Source organism: Leiobunum rupestre, chromosome 11, assembly GCF_980474605.1.
Source record: "Leiobunum rupestre chromosome 11, qqLeiRupe1.1.hap1, whole genome shotgun sequence".
Lineage (NCBI taxonomy): Eukaryota > Metazoa > Arthropoda > Arachnida > Opiliones > Sclerosomatidae > Leiobunum > Leiobunum rupestre.
Window position 1 is genome coordinate 7,152,993 of NC_143394.1, and position 18,799 is coordinate 7,171,791.

The following is an 18,799-nucleotide window of genomic DNA, read 5'->3' on the forward strand; positions in this document are numbered from 1 at the left end:
ACACCAACGTTTGCAGCTCTAGCCGCACTGGCCTTGGCTTTAGAAATGTTTGGCGCCACTGTACAGGGTAATTTAAAAAATTGAAGGGGTCTTCCATAAAGATTGCTTTGCAGGTTATATTCCCTTTAATATTCCGTGATTCCACTCTTGATTCTTTGATTCTTATTTGATTCCTTGATTCTTGTTCGATTCCGTGATTCTTGTTCAGTTCCGTGATTCTTGTTCGGCTACACACTTGTACAAGGCTCCTTGATTCCTCTATTCGAAACCAAAACCAATCTAGCTGTTCGAATATTATAGAAAAGGCTGAAGGTTAAAGTCCACTAAATAGAGTATAAGTTGTTTAATTATAATACTCAACATCGACTCTCTGACGACGTTATCATTGTGGGGGGGGGGGGCAGAATAACGTGTAAAAGGTTGGTGTATATGGCTGGAAGCCTTCACACCATGCACACAGGAGAAGGACTCATTCACTACAATGCCATCAAGTAATACAAAAAGCCCAAACAAACGTCCGAAAAAAGTTATAGTCAAGCTTGAATGGTTTTAAATAAAATGTCACAGGACGCCGCAACAAGTTCGGTGAATCCGGCGTGTACCGCACTGGGGACGTCTACTAGATTGGTCGACAGAGCCCTAGACGTAAGTGCCCGAAGAAGAAAAGCCCGAGCCGACCGTTGCGATGGGCAAGCGAATAAGGTGTGGGAAGCGTCATCCACTGCGGCTCCACACCGAGCGCAGGAGGCCGTGGGACTTAGATTAAAGTGATGGAGAACCACCCTAGTGGGAAGTCTGCCACAGCCGAGGCGCGCGAGTAGCGTGTCATCCCACCGCGTTAAAGTTATCCGCATAATGGCTTGAGAGCCAGGAAAAGGCTTCGCGTCCAGAAGACGCCATTGTGTCCTAGTTACTGACCACTCTTGAGTCCACGCTGATGAAATTGCCCTGCGGCAGGCGCTTTTTTCCCCCGGCGAGGAGGAAGTCCACCTTTGGTGGGCGTCGAAGCTTAGTAACTCCCGCCAGACGGTCCACCATTTCATTGACCGGAACTCCAACATGAGCCGGACACCACAAGAGAGTTATGGGCCACTGGTATCCATCACAAAAGTCGTCAATGGTGGTGACGAGAGTGAAGCTGCGTGACAGCGCTTTTCGAATCCGAGCAAATAACCAAAATGCCTTGGAGGTTGACCGACGCGTAAGACAAAGCCATTTGAATAGCGAAGAGTTCAATCCTATTTATGGGATGACCGGAATCCACAAGACACGTGGCGCCGACATTGATAGCCGGGATCACGAAAGCCGCACCCACCACACCAGAGCCCTCAGCCAACGAGCCGTCGGTATACATGACTGTAGCGTTCTTTCCGTGAGGTTCTAGAGCCGCGTGGAAAAGTTTTCGCAGCATATCTGAACTGTTGTACTCCTTAGCGGTAGTGATGCAAGTCGAGATAATCATCGCGGCGGGTGGTGGCCAGGACGGCGAATCCTCGAAAGACAAATGGTGACGGGAGGTATTGAAGAGCCAGCTCAGGTTGTGGGCCTGTGCCAAACGCCAAGCCCTGAGGAGGAATGGTAAACGTCCCAACGGGAAGCGATGTTCCAAAGTCTCGAGAGGAGACAATCCTTCCCGGGAAACAGGACTGCCATGCCCTCATACGGAGGCTCGCCACCCCACAGCAGGCTACCCAATCCGCCGAGGCGGCCAGTTTGCACGGACCCTCTCCGTTAGCCTGAGCCGAAACTCAGTTTCCAGCCCCTACCTGACTGAAGTCGGAGGTGGAGATAGGACCATTTGACCAGAGCTAACATCTCCAACTGCGCCACCGCCCTTATCGGTTACAAGAGCCGGACCCCGACTCCCCGGTAAAGCCACCAGTTATTGCACACTCTGACCCGTTAAGGGCTAGGTGTAGTAAGCAGGAGTGTCCGCCGCGCCGCACGGAGTGAGGTTGAGGAGGTTCAACAAATCGCGTGTGAAGCGCAATGGTGGAAGTGCTGCTTCCGCCTCCAAGAGACTACTGGCCGCTGAGGGCGGGACCCCAAGGATGACTCTGAGAGCTGCATTTTGAACCTTGTCGAGCTTAGCAAGAACAGTGGAGGTGGCCGACGCATAGAGAGAGCTGAAATAATCCATCCTGGAGCGAATGAGATGGGTATAAAGCAGTCTAATGACTGCTCGTAACGGCCCCCCAGCCTGACGCCGAAACCGCCCTCAAAAGACTGAGACGCTCCAGAGAAGTCGAGATCAGCCCGTCGATCTGGGCCGCCCATGAGTAACTTTCGTCTATACAGGCCGAACTTAGAGGTCTCGCGGCCCCGGGAGAAATGCATGGGCGAAACTGAGTGTAGCGGCCCTCCGGTCTATACATCCCTATGGTAAAAGTTTAGAGGCCCCCCCCCCCCAAGCATGGCCCTGCGTCTATAGTAACTCCTAGATATCTGTATGACGTAACCCTCGACAGGATATTGCGTCCTAGCTGAAGTTGAAGAGCGTCCGGAATCTGTTTTGATCTTGGATAGAACCATGTATTGGCAATTCAGCGGCTGGAAGTTTAGGCACCATCTTACGCCATAGGACGAATCATTGTCTATGGCGACCTACATCGTCGTATATAGACGCTCAAAATTCCGACCGCATATCCAGGCGGCGATATCATCTGCTTGTTCCCCTTGGTCGACCGCCCAGGGCCATTGCAAGGGATTCCCATCCAGCATGATTCTGATGAGGAGTTTAAATTATCTTTGATCCTACCATGGACGAGCCTCCCCCACCCTTTTTGATAGGAATCGCAGCCAGGGCCATCTGGCGGAGAAGATTTTCTGCAGAGTATCCAGATAACGGAGCGTCCTTCAAAGTGTCATCCAAAAGGATTCTAAAACGTTTTCAGTACACCGCTGGATAGTGCCAATGCATACCACTGGCCGTAGAACTTGTAGTGTGTACTGGGTCGCCTATAAAAATAGGGATATGATCATTTGGGAGGGAGTGAGCCAATGTTTAGCTTACGAAAGTCAGATCTAGGGCAGCCTCTGGGCCCCGAGTTGTGCGGCGGGTGGCGTCTCCAGTGTTGAGGAGGACCAGACAGTCCTGGGCTTCTAGCCAACTCTAGATGAGGCGGCCTTGCTGATCCCTATGACTTCTACCCCAGCGTGTGTTGTGGGCGTTGAAAGCGCCTAGGATAATAGCTGGTGTGTCAACGCCTAGGAGAAGATCGTCGAAACATTGTCTGGAGGCTACACCACCCGAGTCATAGATGATTAAAAGCGTAATCCAGCCAGTGGTAAAGCGGATCTCAAGAGTCAGCACTTCCATCCCGACAAATCCTGGGGAAGGAAGCTGTACCGTCGGAAGAGACCTAGCAGCCAGAATCGCGACACCGCCCCTGGCGCCTTTTGCCGGGGGTGGGAGAGAAACGCGGTCCGCGCGGTACACATCATAAAATCCAAAGTGGATGTTAAAATTTAACTTTATTTTTCATTAATAGATGGCACCATAGAAATCTCATAGGTAACTAGAATGCTGCCGTGTAACTGGCAAATGGGCCAAACGCCGTGGCAGACGATAGCCAGATCTCAGCCAATCAGAGCTCAAAGAGTGGTTCTGCCAAGAATTTAATGTCACCAGAGAGAATGACGTCACCTATCTCCCGCTATAGTAGCGGATCCAAGGAGGATTATTATCCTCCTTGGCGGAACCACTCTACGGCCTCTCATTGGCTGAAGGTTCAAGGCGAACTGGCGTCAAGCTCGGCCGTAGGCGGCAGCATTCTAGTTACCTATGAGATTTCTATGGATGGCACCGCGGTCTCCACTTAAGTCGGTTTTTGTCGAATAATAAGATAGATTCATGGCCACCACTAATAACAAAAGCCTTTTCATAATACAAGCAAAGAGTATAAAAACTAAGTAACCTAGAGATATAATGACGGTCGAAAGCAGTAAAGGAAGTTGTAGCACCCGCGGGGGAAGGCACTCAGTGAATTTGCACTTCAAATTTCGGTACCGCAGCGCCACTACGGCAGTTTTTAGTACAATAAATAATAATACCGGAGAAAAATGACAGTTACGGTGTTGCGGAGGTGCTAAATTTAGCATTTTGGATATTTAATTGTCTAATATCTGTCAATTCAAAAAAGTGACAGTAATTGGTTACTGTTTCGTGATTTTTTAGTTAGAATTTGTGGATTCGTTGTTTCGGTGTTTATTTTCAACGTTGCCAAGTTCTAAAGGTAGCCAAGTCCTTAAGGAATTTTCAAGAATGTTGAACTAAATCAAAATGATTGCCACTTAAAACTGCCGTAGTGGCGCTGCGGTACCGAAATTTGAAGTGCAAATTCACTGAGTGCCTTCCCCCGCGGTTGCTACAACTTCCTTTACTGCTTTCGACCATCATTATATCTCTAGGTTACGTAGTTTTTATACTCTTTGATACAGGTGGCAATGATAGAGCCGATAGTTGCCGTAAGTGTGACCGAGGCTTATGACTGTGATTCCTTAAACCAACTTAACATTCCGTGATTAATCTTTGATTCCGTGATTCACACGAGATTCCGTGATTCGTATGTGATTCATCGATTCGAGTAGGATTCCAAGATTCTGAAGATTCGGTTATTCGAGAGATTCCTGATTAGATTCTTGAGATTCGGAATCACGGAATCAAGTCCGTACGAGATTCCTCGAAGTGACGGACCCCTCGATCCCCCCCCCCCCCAACCAGGCTTGGAAATAAGCGGTGGTCACTGGGTCAAAGACCAGTTTATTAATTGCTCGGACCAGTTTTTTTATTCAAAAGCTAGGGGTTCACTGCTCCAGTGTGCAGTTTATTAATTAAAAATTATCTACCGTATTATTAACCAACTGGTCTACGTGACCACTTAAATAATTCAAGAGTTGGGAGTCACTGGCCAAATAGACCAGTTTAGAAATAAACCTTATTTCCAAGCCTGCCCCCAACTCGGCCTTGGCAGAGGCGGGCAGAGTCAACCGTAAATTTCGCACTTTACTGACTTTACACACATTTGGCCACCGAACTTTGGAGCCTCTTTAAAAACTTCAGAAATCGGAGTTTCGCGGGACAGAGTCACAAATTCTTCACTGAGATTACAACGGATTACAGTCAGTGAAGCCACATTTTTACTATCTTTATTCCTTTCCATCTTTCCGCTTCTTTGTCGGGCTTTCTTTATCGAGTGTTCTTACGTCATCTATATATATCACGTGACATGTTTTTTTTAATCTAATAAACAATTAAACTAAGAGATTACTTATCACTTATACAAACAATAATACGGTAAGAGTCACCCGTCATATATATACAAGAAATGTTTACTTCATAACTCATTTGAGTAATTTAAATATAGTCCTTTAAGAAACGTTCAGGTTTTTTCGAAATACGGCCAGAACGTGTTACCTGTGCCGGAATTCCGGATGCAGTCAATTCAGCACCTGTGACGTGTGAGGAGGAACCCGGTTGTGGCCTATCATAAAATATCGTACGAATGGGTGCTTGTTCATTATCTGCATCAATCAGTGTTGGGCACCGCTAATCTCATTGTGAGCGGATTTGTTATTATGAGCGAAAATGAGCGGTAAAATATCTTTTTAAAAGAGCGCAAAACAAAAATTAGAGTAGCACCGATTTTACCGCTCAAAAAAGAGCGGAAAGAGAGGAGCGAAAAAATTTCCGCTTAAACTTCTGTCTACTTTGTGTCCGATTTCAAAATAATTAGCAATGGCGACGAGGGTTTTCGATACGTGAAACTAGTACACGACAATCGCTATACAGTGGCGTAACTAAACTTACTGTCGCCCGGGGCGGAAGACAAAACCTTAGCTCCCTCTCATACAATTAATATTAATTAATTAATAATAATTTGAATGACTTCAAGTATTAATTTATTAATTGACGAATTAATTCATTATTAGGCAAATGAACTACAAATATATTTGCTTTGGTAATAAACATTGAAATTAAACTTAAGACTTTACTGAAAGTCAGAAATACAAGGAATAAAAATGTACACGTGATAATCTGCGACCGACCATTCAAAACGCGCCTTATAAGTTTGCACCTGGGGCCCCTTTCGCCCTCCTGGTAGATACGCTACTGCCCCTACATACCTAGGGATTGTGTGTAGAAAGTAGATGAAGATGTAGTTAAAGCTTCATAAGTTAATTGTATGCTAGAAAAGAGCGCAATTATTATCGCTCAAAAAGAACGAAGAGGGGAGCGAAAATTATACCGCTCAAAAAAGAGCGGAAAGAGAGGAGCGAAAATTATACCGCTCAAAAAAAGAGCGGAAAGAGAGGAGCGAAAATTTTACCCCTCAAAAAAAGAGCGGAAAGAGAGGAGCGAAAATTTTACCCCTCAAAAAAGAGCGGAAAGAGAGGAGCGAAAATTTTACCCCTCAAAAATGAGCGGAAAGGGAGGAGCGAAAATTTTACCGCTCAAAAAAAAGAGAGAAGAGAGGAGCGAAAATTTTACCGCTCAATAAGACGTGAGCGTGAGCAGCTCTTTGACGAAAATGCCCAACACTGGCATCAAATTACGCTCCTATCGTTATCGACTTGATCGTGATCTTCATCAGGTTCAATATCTGCATGATTGCTGTCAGCATCCATTTTCTCAAGAGCTAGGTGCACCATCACTAACGTCCTGAGTGTTGTGTAGCCAAGTGTATGACACATATATAGGGGAAAGAGGTTGAGTCTCGGAGAGAGGTAATGAGGGCGGCGGTAATGGTAGGGATGACAGGGACGATTAGGAGGTGGAAATCCGGTCGTAGTTGGTAGGAGATTGAGATGGCATGGGGAGAATTGGTTTTAGATGGAGTCCAGTGCGACGGTACCATTTTCAAGTTGTATAAAATAAGAAGTCAGGTTCAGGGGCAACGTCAACAACAGTTGCCGGAATGTGCAGTTCCTGTGCGATAAAAGATAGCGTAATTTTGACCCAATGACAAAGGTTGTGGTGAGGAGCTTAAATCATTTGAGCACTGCGTGCAGTTAGAGCACCCTGAATAGACTGCGTAGGATAATGGGGAACCAAAACTTGACTTGCGGCAGTAGATGGTGTACGAAGTAATCACCCCATTAGTAGTTCAGACGGAGCTGGAAGCTCAGCCTGACGCGTAGCTTGATATTCTAATAATACATAGTGGGGTTCAATCCCCACCGCTTTGGCTTTGGTCAGCAAGTTCTTATTGGTTTGTATATGGCCCTCAGCCATTCCATTAGACTGAGGGAAATGTGGGCTAGAAGTGGTGTGATCAACTCCCCATTTCTCCAAGAACTCAGAAAATGCACGGGAGTTGAATGGTGGACCGTTGTCCGTAATGAGGCGTTGGGGAATGCCATGTCGAGCAAAGTGAGGTTTAATGACTCGAAAGTGCAGTTGGTCAATTTCGACATATTTGGAAAAATAGTCCACACACAGCAACACATTTTTAGTGTCATGGTGGAACAAATCCATACCCACTATTTCCCAGGGGCGTTGCGGGACTGAATGTGGTGTGCTGACAATATGATATTGAGCCCTGTCATGAGAACGACAAATTTAACATCACGCATGGCCACCGGAACAATCAGTCGGTCCCCATGAAAGAGTAATCCATCTTGTGTGAATATCTCCTCTTTGTAGGGCTAGTAGCGTTTCATTAAAGGCGTTAACGAGTGCGAATATTTTGGCCAACCATCTTGTGCGAAAGTCAGTAATTGTTTCATTTCTGAATCTTGTTGTATTTGAGCCTTTATTTCAGCTTCACGTGAAGCAGATAATGTAGTTAAAGAGTGTAAAGCTGGGTAAGCGCCTTCGAGATACGAGGTGTCAACATCAGTGGTCTGTGATGGCGCTCTAGAGAGGGCATCAGAGATATGTATTTTAGAACTAGGAACAAAAACCAGTTGAATTGCCCGGTTCGCTTCGGTAATGCCTTTTACCCCTGGCGGAATATATATATATATATATAACTCCCGGCGCCAATTTCAATAATTCCCCCAACAATATCAAATGAGGTGAAGTAGAAGGCGCTGTAGCTGAGGAGATAATGCATGAAAATGACGCTTGACTATAGCCAGTAAAGCAAGGATACTGTATTTAGAGGATAAGAGGCAAAGAGAAAAACTGGTGAAACTTGATTCCAGCCATGCGCATTAGATCCTAGCTCGGCTTCAAATTTTCTATTCCGTCAGGGCCAAATTTTATAGCTGTTATCAGGAATTCATACATCGAACTTGGAATGGTTATCTCGCCCGATTTCCGTCTCTATCTAGGGTACCATTTTTTTTTCATCATTTGGACGTCAGAGCATACGTGTTTTCTCATACGATTTTAAATGGTATTAAATCCTAGTTTCAGATAATTTCATCCCCCTGTGTCGATAAAGGGTTCAAACATCTTTTTGCTTTTCCCTTCGCTATCGCTCTATTGATAGCTACGGTCACCTCGTCATTCGAACTTCGCGGTTCTCAAGGGCATTGTAACTGCTGACAATTTGACAGCGCTATAACAATGCCGGACTTAATTCTTCCACATGGAGAGGTCGGGAGAGCGAGCTGACCCGTCGCTATCAATGGTGGGGTTGCAAACCCTAAATTTCGAAATGGCCGGGGAGTCGAACAACAAAAAACTACAGTTGTAAAAACGGGAGGTTGCGCGGGGTAAAAACTCCTAAAGAGGGGAGACGCGTGCGAGGGGGCGATTTTTTTTTCTCATACACGTCACTGAAAATGGTCCCCGAGATCTTACCATAGGGAATATGGCCGGATAACCATTCCAAGTTCGAGGTATGAATTCCTGCTGTTATCTATACGGCGCCATTGAAACAAGTCGGCGCGTCTTTCGATTTGTTTTAAGTGCGCCAATGCTGCCGGTGTTTTTATAATACAAGAGGTACAGCAGGCTACCTATCCTCTTATACAGTATCCTTGAGTAAAGGTTTATGATCGGTCTGGACAATCGGTTGAGTGCCACTGACGTAGAAGTTGAATTGTTCAAGGGCATACACAATGGCTAAAAGTTCCTTCTCAATTTGGGCGCAGCGCTTTTGCGTAAAGTCTAATGTAGTTGATACAAAACCGCACCAATGCCAGTTTGACTGGAATCAGCAGCACATGAGGGAGATCGTCAGTCTGTGTCTTTCAAATATAAACAGGCCGTATTTATAGTAGAGTAAAGGCGCGAAAGTGTCACGTGCTATCGCAGTTATCACTGTTCATAGTTTAGCGCCATCTAGGCATATAATACAATACTACAACTTCCTTTTTTTTATATATATTTAACTTCGCGGGTTTCTTGACTTCACGGCCTGAACGTGTTGTGCGGATCTGTTCAATCGTAGAATCCCGATGATTCGGCGCCGATTGGTTTCGTGGAAAGGGGGGACATATCGGCGGGAATGGTGAAACCGGAATATGTTCTGGAGCCAAAGGAGCAGCACTCCTTTTGAGTAGTCGAGACATCTGATCGGGTCGAGGACTCCCTTCTGAAGTATCCGGTCTGTTAGTTGAACACGGACGATCTTCCATCGTGCTAGGAGATGCATTCGTTGCAGCTGGTGGGAAACTTGGAGTCAATGACTCTCGCTGGTCTTCCTCTATCTGGTTGAGTTGGTCCGTCGTTGGCACTCGTGGTCGACAGGATGGTAATATAAAAGATGGGGCAAGATTTTCTCCTCCTTGACCATATGAGGACGATTTTGGTTGCTGGTATGACACTCTCGAATATGTGGGTTGTGCGGTGCCGCAAGCTCCAGGTTCAAGATGTGGTAGTTTCAATGGCCCAGGTCTCAGGTGTATCCTCGTCCTTCGTAAGATTTTGCCTGATCCAGTCCTGATGACGTACGAGTGTGGCTCTTCCGCCTCCGCTATGATTTGTGCAGGCTCCCAAAGTTTGTGCGAAACTTGATAATATACATTGTCTCCTACTTTCAAGTGAAGCGGAACAGGGTGTCGTTGTTTTTCCCCGGCTTTGATCATGGAGTGGCGTCTGTGATCCAGTTGTTCCTTGATATGATCGATCGGAAATTGTGGTTGAAGCGTTGCGGTTGAGGTAGTGTTGTTCGTTCGTAGTTGGCGTCCCATGAGCATCTGCGCTGGTGTGGGAAGTTTACCAACGGGAGTGGTCCTGTATTCTAAAAGGACGTATTGCAGGTCATGGCCTTCCCTTCGTGCTTTCGTCAGGAGATTCTTAATTGTCTGCACAGATCGCTCGGCCATGCCATTCGATCTGGGATAGTTAGGGCTACTGGTAATATGGTGTACGCCCCATTTTAATAAAAAATCTTTAAATTTGTATGACGAGAACGGAGGACCATTATCAGAAATTAGACGTTAAGGTGCACCATACCTTGCAAAGTGAGGCTTTAGGAAGTTTATTACCGAGTCAGCCGTAGTTGTTCGTAGCTCCTGTGCCTCTATGAACTTTGAGAAGTAGTCTACCAGAACTATCATTTTTGAATTGTCAAGCTGGAAGAGATCCGTCGCTACCGTTTCCCAGGGGAGAGCAGGAACTTGATGAGGATGTACCGGAATCTTGAAGTTTGCCGGATCGCGGGTACGGCAAATTTGACAGCCCTTGATAAACCTAGTAATGTCCTCTGTGATCTGCGGCCAGAAAACGTGTAGTCTAGCCTTCGCAAGGCAGGCAGTTATACCTTGATGGACCGAGTGCAATTGCTTCATTACGTCCTGTCGCATAAGTGGGGGTATGACCAAGCGCGTACCCCGATAGATAATGCCATTTTGTTCATGGAGTTCTTCCTGGTATGGCCAATAAGGAGAAACGTCTACTGGAACTCGTTTGTGCAATGCTGGCCAGCCATCGTAAATATACGTCATCTCGTATGGCCTGCTGGAGTGCAGAGTATTTCTCTTCCGAGAGGGATGTCAGGGTATGTATCGTAACGTAGGGCCCCTCCATCTCTGTGGTATTGAGCGTCTTGTGTGCCAAAGGAGCACGGGAAAGAGCATCGGCTATCTTCAACTTAGATCCTGGGACATATGTCAAAGAAAAATTGAAGTGTAATAAGCGCATTACCATTCTTTGCAGGCGTGGCGAGAGTAAATGTAGTGGTTTATGTACTATTGCTGTCAGGGGCTTGTGGTCGGTTTCAATGTCCACATGTCGCCCCATAATATAATATTGGAATTTTTCGCATGCATAAACAAGTCCAAGGAGTTCACGCTCAATTTGCGCATATCGGCGCTGGGTGTCAGTGAAAGTTGTGGACGCATACTCGACCGGTCTATCATCTTGTAGGAGAGCAGAACCAATACCTTCAGAACTGGCATCCACTGTGATCCTACAGCGTCTTGCAGGGTTGAAGGCTGCAAGGACAGGAGCATAAGAGAGTAAATGTTTTAGAGTTTCATATGTTACTTGTAGATTGGCGGTCCATTGAAACTCCTTGTCCTTTTTCAGTAAGTCCCGTAGAGGAGCGGCTGTTTCTGAATATGATGGTAAAAATCGGGTTATGTAGTTAACCATACCCAGGAAGCGCTGAAGCGCACGTTTGTCTTGAGGGGGAGGGAGTTCAGTGATCGCCTTGATTCGGTCGGGATCAATCTCTATTTGCTCTGGGCTGATGATATGGCCCAAGTATGGGCTGATGATATGGTCCAAGTATTTAATTCTGGGAACTGCCAACTGAAGCTTCTTCTTACTGAACGTCATACCGGACGCGCGTGCTCGTTCAAGAACGACAGTAAGGAGTTGGACATGGTGTAGATCATCCTTCGCCTTCAGGAGAAAGTCATCAGTAGAGATGTATGTATCTGGAAACTCATGTCTAGGAAAGATGGTATACATTACTTCTTGAAAGACCTCAGACGCCGTACTGATGCCGTAGGGCATGCGAAGGTAGCGAAATGTTCCAAACGGAGTGGAAAAGGTGCATAAAAAGGAGCTTTGCTCAGTTAGTTTCACCTGCCAAAAGGCACTCTTTGCGTCGAGGACGGTGAATAGCCGGCTGCCATGTAGCCCGGAAAAAATTTCTTGAGCCGTCGGCGCCGGAAAATGTTTTCGTTTTATAGCGGGGTTGAGCTTGCGTGGATCAAGGCAGATGCGTATTCCTCCGTTTGGCTTTCTCTCGACAACCATAGGATGGACCCAAGCAGTTGGCCCAGTAACTGGAGTAATTATACCATCTTTAAGCATTTGTTGTAGTTCATTGTAGACTGGTTGATAGAGAGCCTGTGGAATTTTATGAGATACAGAGACATGAGGCGTGGCATTGGGTTTAAGATCGATGTGATACTCAATGGGAAGACAACCGACACGGTCAAAGACATCATCATACTGTTGTATAATGTCGGTGGGCTGCTTGTGTGTCTGTAATTCAGATGTTACGAAGGGCCTTTGGATGGAATTCTTCCTCATACGCTGAACAAGGCCCAGCACCTCCGATGCATATGCACCCAAGATAGGGGTCACCCGTCCTTGGGTAACAAAAAACTCCAGAGAAATCGTAGCAGCAAAAGAGGTACATACCATGTCAATACTTCCCAAAATTGGTACTGTGTGGCCAGTATAGGCAATGATACGACGAGATGATGGCTTCAGTGGCGGCTTCTGTGGTATTGCATCATACATATATCCAGGTATTATATTCACTTGGGATCCAGTATCTAGTTTGAAGTTAATTGAGTAATTGTTAATAATGATCCGTTCATACCATTCATCGTCAATCGAAGACTTTGCACGTCCATTAGTGACACTGTATATAGTAGTAAGCATGTGTAATGAGAAATCATAGGATTCTGGGGCTGTGGAGGAAGGCAAGTCCAGAAAATATCCATCCCGAGGCCTGGTATTTGTCTGGTAGGCACCCTGAGGATCAGTCTCAACAGGCGTCGGTGAATATTCCAGGGAGTGTAAGTCTTGACAAGCAGGCGATACATAGTGATAATCATGTCGTTCGTCGTCAGTAGACAGTGGATGTGGCAAGAGCGGAGCGTCTAAAAGGTGAGTATTGTATGATCTGGTTCGACATAAGTTCGCCCAGTGACCTCGGCGAGAGCAGTTACGACACTGGGAGGCAGCTGCTGGGCATCGTGCTTGGTGAGAATGAAGGAGTCCACAGTTGGGACAAGTGTTCCGCGAGAAGCGAGAGAAAAATCTTCCAGAAGACCCTTGGTGGGCATTGCCATGTGGTTGGGAGAAACGGGAATCAGAAGACCGTACAGCCGGCCGATGACCGGAAGATGGACGATGGGACTGGAAAGGGGACGACTGCGAGGAAGAACGCCTGGAGAGCGTGTGTATGTTGGCGGGTGGTCCATTAGGAGGTGGCACAGCATCAACCAATCCTGCGTGCGTTGCCGAGGTCTCCTCAGCTTGACATATGGCGATATCCTGGGCTAGAGTAAGGTTCCGATGCGAAAACAAGGTTTTCCGAAGGACAGCGTTGTGTACTCCAGCAAGGATCTGATAGCGAAGCAAGGAATCACATCGGTTACCAAAGTCGCAGTTTGGGACCCGGGAACGGAGACTAGTCAAAAAGTCATCAAAAGGCTGGTGTTGTTTCTGTCGGGTGTTGAAAAATGCATGTCGATGCGAGTCAGGATTGTTATACGGCTCATAGTGGAGATCAAAGGCAGCATAAATTTCGTCCAAAGTAGGTGTCACACGGCCGGCAGGAAGAGGTATAACGAGGGAGTCATAGACCCTCTGTCCAAGCGACCCAAGAGTGTATAAGAATATTGCAACTTGCGTTTCGGCCGTCTCATCACTGATCTTCGATGCCGCAGCGAACAACTTGAAATTATTTCGGTATGCCGTCCATGCAGCAGCCGGATTGGAAGTTCCAGGATCGAACTGGTCAGGTCCACGAAAGCGGGTAGCCATGGTGGTAGGGAGAGGACAGCAAAAGAGAACCGCCGACTAGGCAAAGTAGACGGGTAGTGGCAGCATGGGTGATACTTCTGACACCATGTTGTGTCGTTTAAAAAGGCATTACTCGTAGTATCAAAATAGTTAAAGATTTTATTTACATTTTAGTTATACATGAGGGAGATCGTCAGTCTGTGTTTTTCAAATATAAACAGGCCGTATTTATAGTAGAGTAAAGGCGCGAAAGTGTCACGTGCTATCGCAGTTATCACTGTTCATAGTTTAGCGCCATCTAGGCATATAATACAATACTACAGGAGCCTATGGCTTGTTTTAACAGTTGAAAATGTGCTTTGGCGTTGGCGTCCCATAGGAAGGAGTGTTACGTCATAGCTCTATTGTATAAACATTTTTTCTCTTTTTTGTAACGCTTATCAACATTTCACGATTTTAACTATTTTTTAAATGACTACATAAAGTTCATTTATTTTTTATTTTATTGTATATAAACTTGGCATTACTTATGTATGCCAGATCTCAGCCAATCAGAGCTCAAAGAGTGGTTCTGCCAAGAATTTAATGTCACCGGAGAGAATGACGTCACCTATCTCCCGCTATAGTAGCGGAACCAAGGAGGATTATTATCCTCCTTGGCGGAACCACTCTAAGGCCTCTCATTGGCTGAAGATTCAAAACGAACTGGCAACAAGCTTGGCCGAAGGCGGCAGCATTCTAGTTACCTATGAGATTTCTATGGAATTCAGGCAGCTATCAACGGTGGTTACCTTCAATTTTCAAATGGATCCATACCTCATCAGGAGACGAACAGACAAATCATGCCATCACGCCGATAACACCAGCCGCAGCTGAGCTGTATAAAGAACAGGCTAATACACTCGCTCACGAATTGGACGACGTACATGCAAATATCGTTAATAGGTGCCCGTCAACGGACTTTGAAGCTCATGAGACAGAGTACAACGATCTCGTCACTCGCATGGAAGATCTGGTTGTATTCTTTACTTTTCTCAGCATTCAAGTACCAATAGTTAGAGCGACTAGTCAACCCACAGCAGATTTAAAGTTGCCAAAACTCGAATTACCTGTCTTCGGAAGGAATTATATCGATTGGTTTCCTTTCCATGACCTGTACACTGCCACGGTCCACAGTAATGCAGCACTATCCAAAGCTCAAAAGTTTCAATATCTGAAGTCTACTCTCCGTGGCGAAGCAACGTTACTGATTCATTCGATACTAGTCACAGATGGTAACTATACCGAGGCTTGGGATATATTACTGAACCGTTTTAACAATACTAGAGATTTCATAAATGCTCATGTGAAACGGTTGTTCCGTTAACCTTCAGTTAAAGACGAATCGGCAACATCCTTGAGACGATTGATTGACACTAGAGCTGAATGCATATGAGCATTAATGGTCTTAAAAGAACCAGTTCAATATTGGGATGCGATGCTGTTACACCTAAAAGGAGAGAATCTTGACCAGGAATCCAGACGGCAGTGGAAGTTATCACTAAGGCCAAAATACGAAGATTTAACAAAGTCCTCGAACAATTAAGAGCCAGGGCCCTAGCTGCCTCCCAAACGTCAAGCAACATAAAGATAAAGACATCGGCGTTTCCCAAGAAAAATCCATTATCACACCATATGGTTCAATTCAAGACAACGCCTGTCCTATCTGCAGTGAACAGCACCCCTCCTTCAGATGTCCATCATTACTCAAAGTCAATCACGAAACCCGTTGGAGACTGGTAAAAATACACTCAGTTTGTTTTAACTGCTTAAAGGGAAACCACGTTAGCAGCAATTGCAAAGCTGGTAGCTATCGAAAATGTAAGGCAAAGCACAATACGCTTTTACATGCCGAGTCGCAAGAGAAGTCCTCGATTCAAGAAAGATCGAATGGAGGCATCGTCGTTCATATGTCATGATCAAAATCAGGACCAGCTCAAGTCATATTGCCAACAGCAATGGTTCAAATCCAAGGAGGTCAAGGCAGTACTTGGTCCAGTCGAGTTCTGATAGACTCTGGTTCACAAGCAAGTTTCGTGTCAGAACAACTCCTGCAGAAACTAAAACTTAGACGGAATTATCAAAATATCCAGATTGGAGGAATAAGTGCCACTGGTATTACTCATTCAAGAGGTGGTATAACGCTGAACTTGGGTTCTCACATAGACGCTTGTTTCCATATCACTGTCCCAGTCCTTATTCTCTCATTTCAAAGGTTTAAAGCTGGCAGATCCCACGTTCCACGTATCAGGATCAATCGATATCTTGCTAGGAGCTGATGTCTACTTGGACTTAATTGAAGATAGAACACTCTCAGGAAAACCTGGACTTCCTGGCACTTTCAACATCGTATTTGGGTGGGTGGTAGACTAGCTGGAACTCTTGGAGGTTAAGGGACCAAGACAACATCTTCAATCAAAATCAACCATTGCCACCTTGAACATCAACTCGCCAAATTTTGGGAAATGGAAGAGCTGGCCCCGAGATCACTTTTTACCTCCATCGAACGACAATGCGAAGCTCACTTTCAAGGTACAGTCACTCGAGATCCCGAAGGAAGATTTATCGTCAGACTACCGATGAAAACTAATACAGAGAAATTCGGTGAATCACGATCCATAGCCTTACGACGATTACAATACATCGAAAGATGACTACTGTTATAATAGATGGCGCTTCACGCCTTTTACGCGGGTGCTTATCTATTTGTATTTCCGGATCTCACACCGTATATAAACCCTTGTAACAAAGAGAGCGCATGCAGAATGTAATAAAGCCTTTTCAGATCTTCTTTATCTATATTGACTAACTAGAACAAACTTCAACATGGTGTCAGAAGTGGGATAGCTAAAGTTTATTCGTTAGATTTTTATCTCCATATAACCTTTGCCATGGCATTGCCGTCAGCCTTCCGGAGTCCGGAGCATTTCGATCCGTCCAGTATCAATCCTGCCGCAGCCTGGACCGCGTACAAGGAAAATTTAATGATTTTTCTGTCGCCACGAAGTTATCAACCGAAACTGCAAGTACTCAAAAAGCCGTATTCCTATATACCTTGGGTCCAGCTGGGCGCAGAATATACGATGATTTAGTTATACCTATAGCACAAGGTCAAGATGAGCCTACGCTTGATGCCATTTATGCAGCATTTGACAGTTATTATGCACCTTATCATAATCCAGACTCCCATCACTACAACTTCTTCCATACCAAGCAGAAACAACATCAGCCGTTTGACGAGTTCTTGACTGACCTCCGATCCCAAGCCCGAAACTGTGAATTTGGCGATGTTCATGACTCTTGTACGATATCAGATCCTTGCAGGCGTCTATAAGGCGGAGCTACGAAGAAACCTCTTCACCCGCCAAAACCTTACTTTGCTTCAGGCAATAGCCATTTGCCAAGCTGACGAAACTTCTACTGCCCATGCTGCACTACACCGCAATGAGACTTCTATAGTGCCTCCTTCGGCAAATATCGATGCCGTGTACCACCAAAGACAACCTAGCCTTCAATATAACCGTCCTAACTCCCGAACCCAACTGCGATCCACAGTAATGAGGTATCCACTTCGACTTCAAGGTCAGCGTCACCAGCGAGCACCGCAACGATCTCTACAGCAGTTTAACACAACCTATCGTCCACTTTCAACACAAACTCCATGATCTAACTGCAGTCTTCTCCATTACCGCCAGGGTCGATGTCCTGCAGCAGAGTCCACCTGCCACAATTGCCACCGGAGAGGTCATTGGGTGGCCTCTTGCCGCTCAAACACCCTTCAAGCCCTTACTACCTCAATTGCCAGCAACGACCAAATACATATGTATGAGCCTCCAACGGCTTACTCTTTACAACCATCTCAAGATAGTCACGTAGCATACTTACCCTATTACGAACACTACCCGGAAACTTACTCTCCTGGATCTAGCGGATCACTGCCAACGGAAAACATACCACCACGTTTCTTTTTCATCCTCCAAGTACCTACATGTATGATTCAAATTTTCAACTTCACACCTTGATGGTTACATGTGACTCCAACACTTCCGACCCTACGGACAACAATGACGAGTGGTATGAATATATAAATCTTAATGAAACTTCAATTCTCTTCAAACTCGACACTGGATCCCAGGTGAACATTCTCCCACAGCATATCTACGATGACTTACCAGTGAAACCTCCCATACTACCCCCACTTCGTCGCATCGTTGCCTACACTGGGCACATAATCGTGCCGATTACGGGCATTTCTACGTTTTCTTGCGCATCGTTTGCAGGTAAGCGACAGCGGACTTTCTATATAACACCTGCTTGCACCACAGCTATACTGGGCGCCAACGCTACAGAGACTTTGGGTCTGATCCTCAGAGTACGCCAACCTCGATCACTAGCCACGAATATGGCTGCCTTAAATGAAGTCCGCCCGGAGCCCGATCCCACACATATCATTAATCAGTTCCCGGACATTTTTGATCGAATTGGAAAATTGCCAATTAGGTACCACAACAAACTAAAACCAGATGCTGTTCCTTTCATATCGGTTGCCCATAAACTTCCGCATGCCTTACAACAACCCGTTTATTAAGAGCTGCATCGAATGCTTAAGAATGGTATTATCACGCCTGTACATACCCCAACAGAATGGATCCATCCTCTTGTTGTAGAGCCTAAATCCGATGGAAGCCTACGTCTTTGCTTGGGTCCAAGAAAGCTTAATCATGCCATTATCCGTCAGCACTTCCCATCACCGACAGCTCAAGATATTTTTTCTAAGCTGAGCGGTTGCACTATCTTTACCGTTTTAGACGCCAAGAACGCTTTTTGGCAAATCGAGCTGACAGAGGAAAGTTCATTCCTCTGCACATTCGCAACCCCATTCGGTACGTTTCGGTTCCTGCGCCTACCTTATGGCATATGTACCGCTTCGGA

At 45.8% G+C, this 18,799-nt stretch overlaps 1 protein-coding gene across 1 annotated transcript; it reads right to left on the reverse strand.

The window, feature by feature from the left end:
• Positions 1-11,094: 11,094 nt before the first annotated feature.
• Positions 11,095-13,849, reverse strand: LOC149921246 (uncharacterized). Its single transcript, XM_090162136.1, has 3 exons — positions 11,494-13,849; positions 11,384-11,451; positions 11,095-11,331 (listed from the first exon to the last, which is right to left on the reverse strand). The coding sequence occupies exons 1-3, from the start codon at positions 13,847-13,849 to the stop codon at positions 11,095-11,097; spliced, it is 2,661 nt and encodes an 886-aa protein (XP_090018262.1).
• Between the last annotated feature and the right edge of the window lie 4,950 nt (positions 13,850-18,799).

Coding starts and splice junctions, on each gene's coding strand:
- LOC149921246 (XM_090162136.1), bottom strand. CDS start 13,849: ATGGCTACCCGCTTTCGTGGACCTGACCAGTTCGATCCTGGAACTTCC. Junction 11,452..11,493: donor TGCGCTTCAGCGCTTCCTGG/GTATGGTTAACT, acceptor CATCATATTCAG/AAACAGCCGCTCCTCTACGG. Junction 11,332..11,383: donor AATGGACCGCCAATCTACAA/GTAACATATGAA, acceptor CTGTCCTTGCAG/CCTTCAACCCTGCAAGACGC.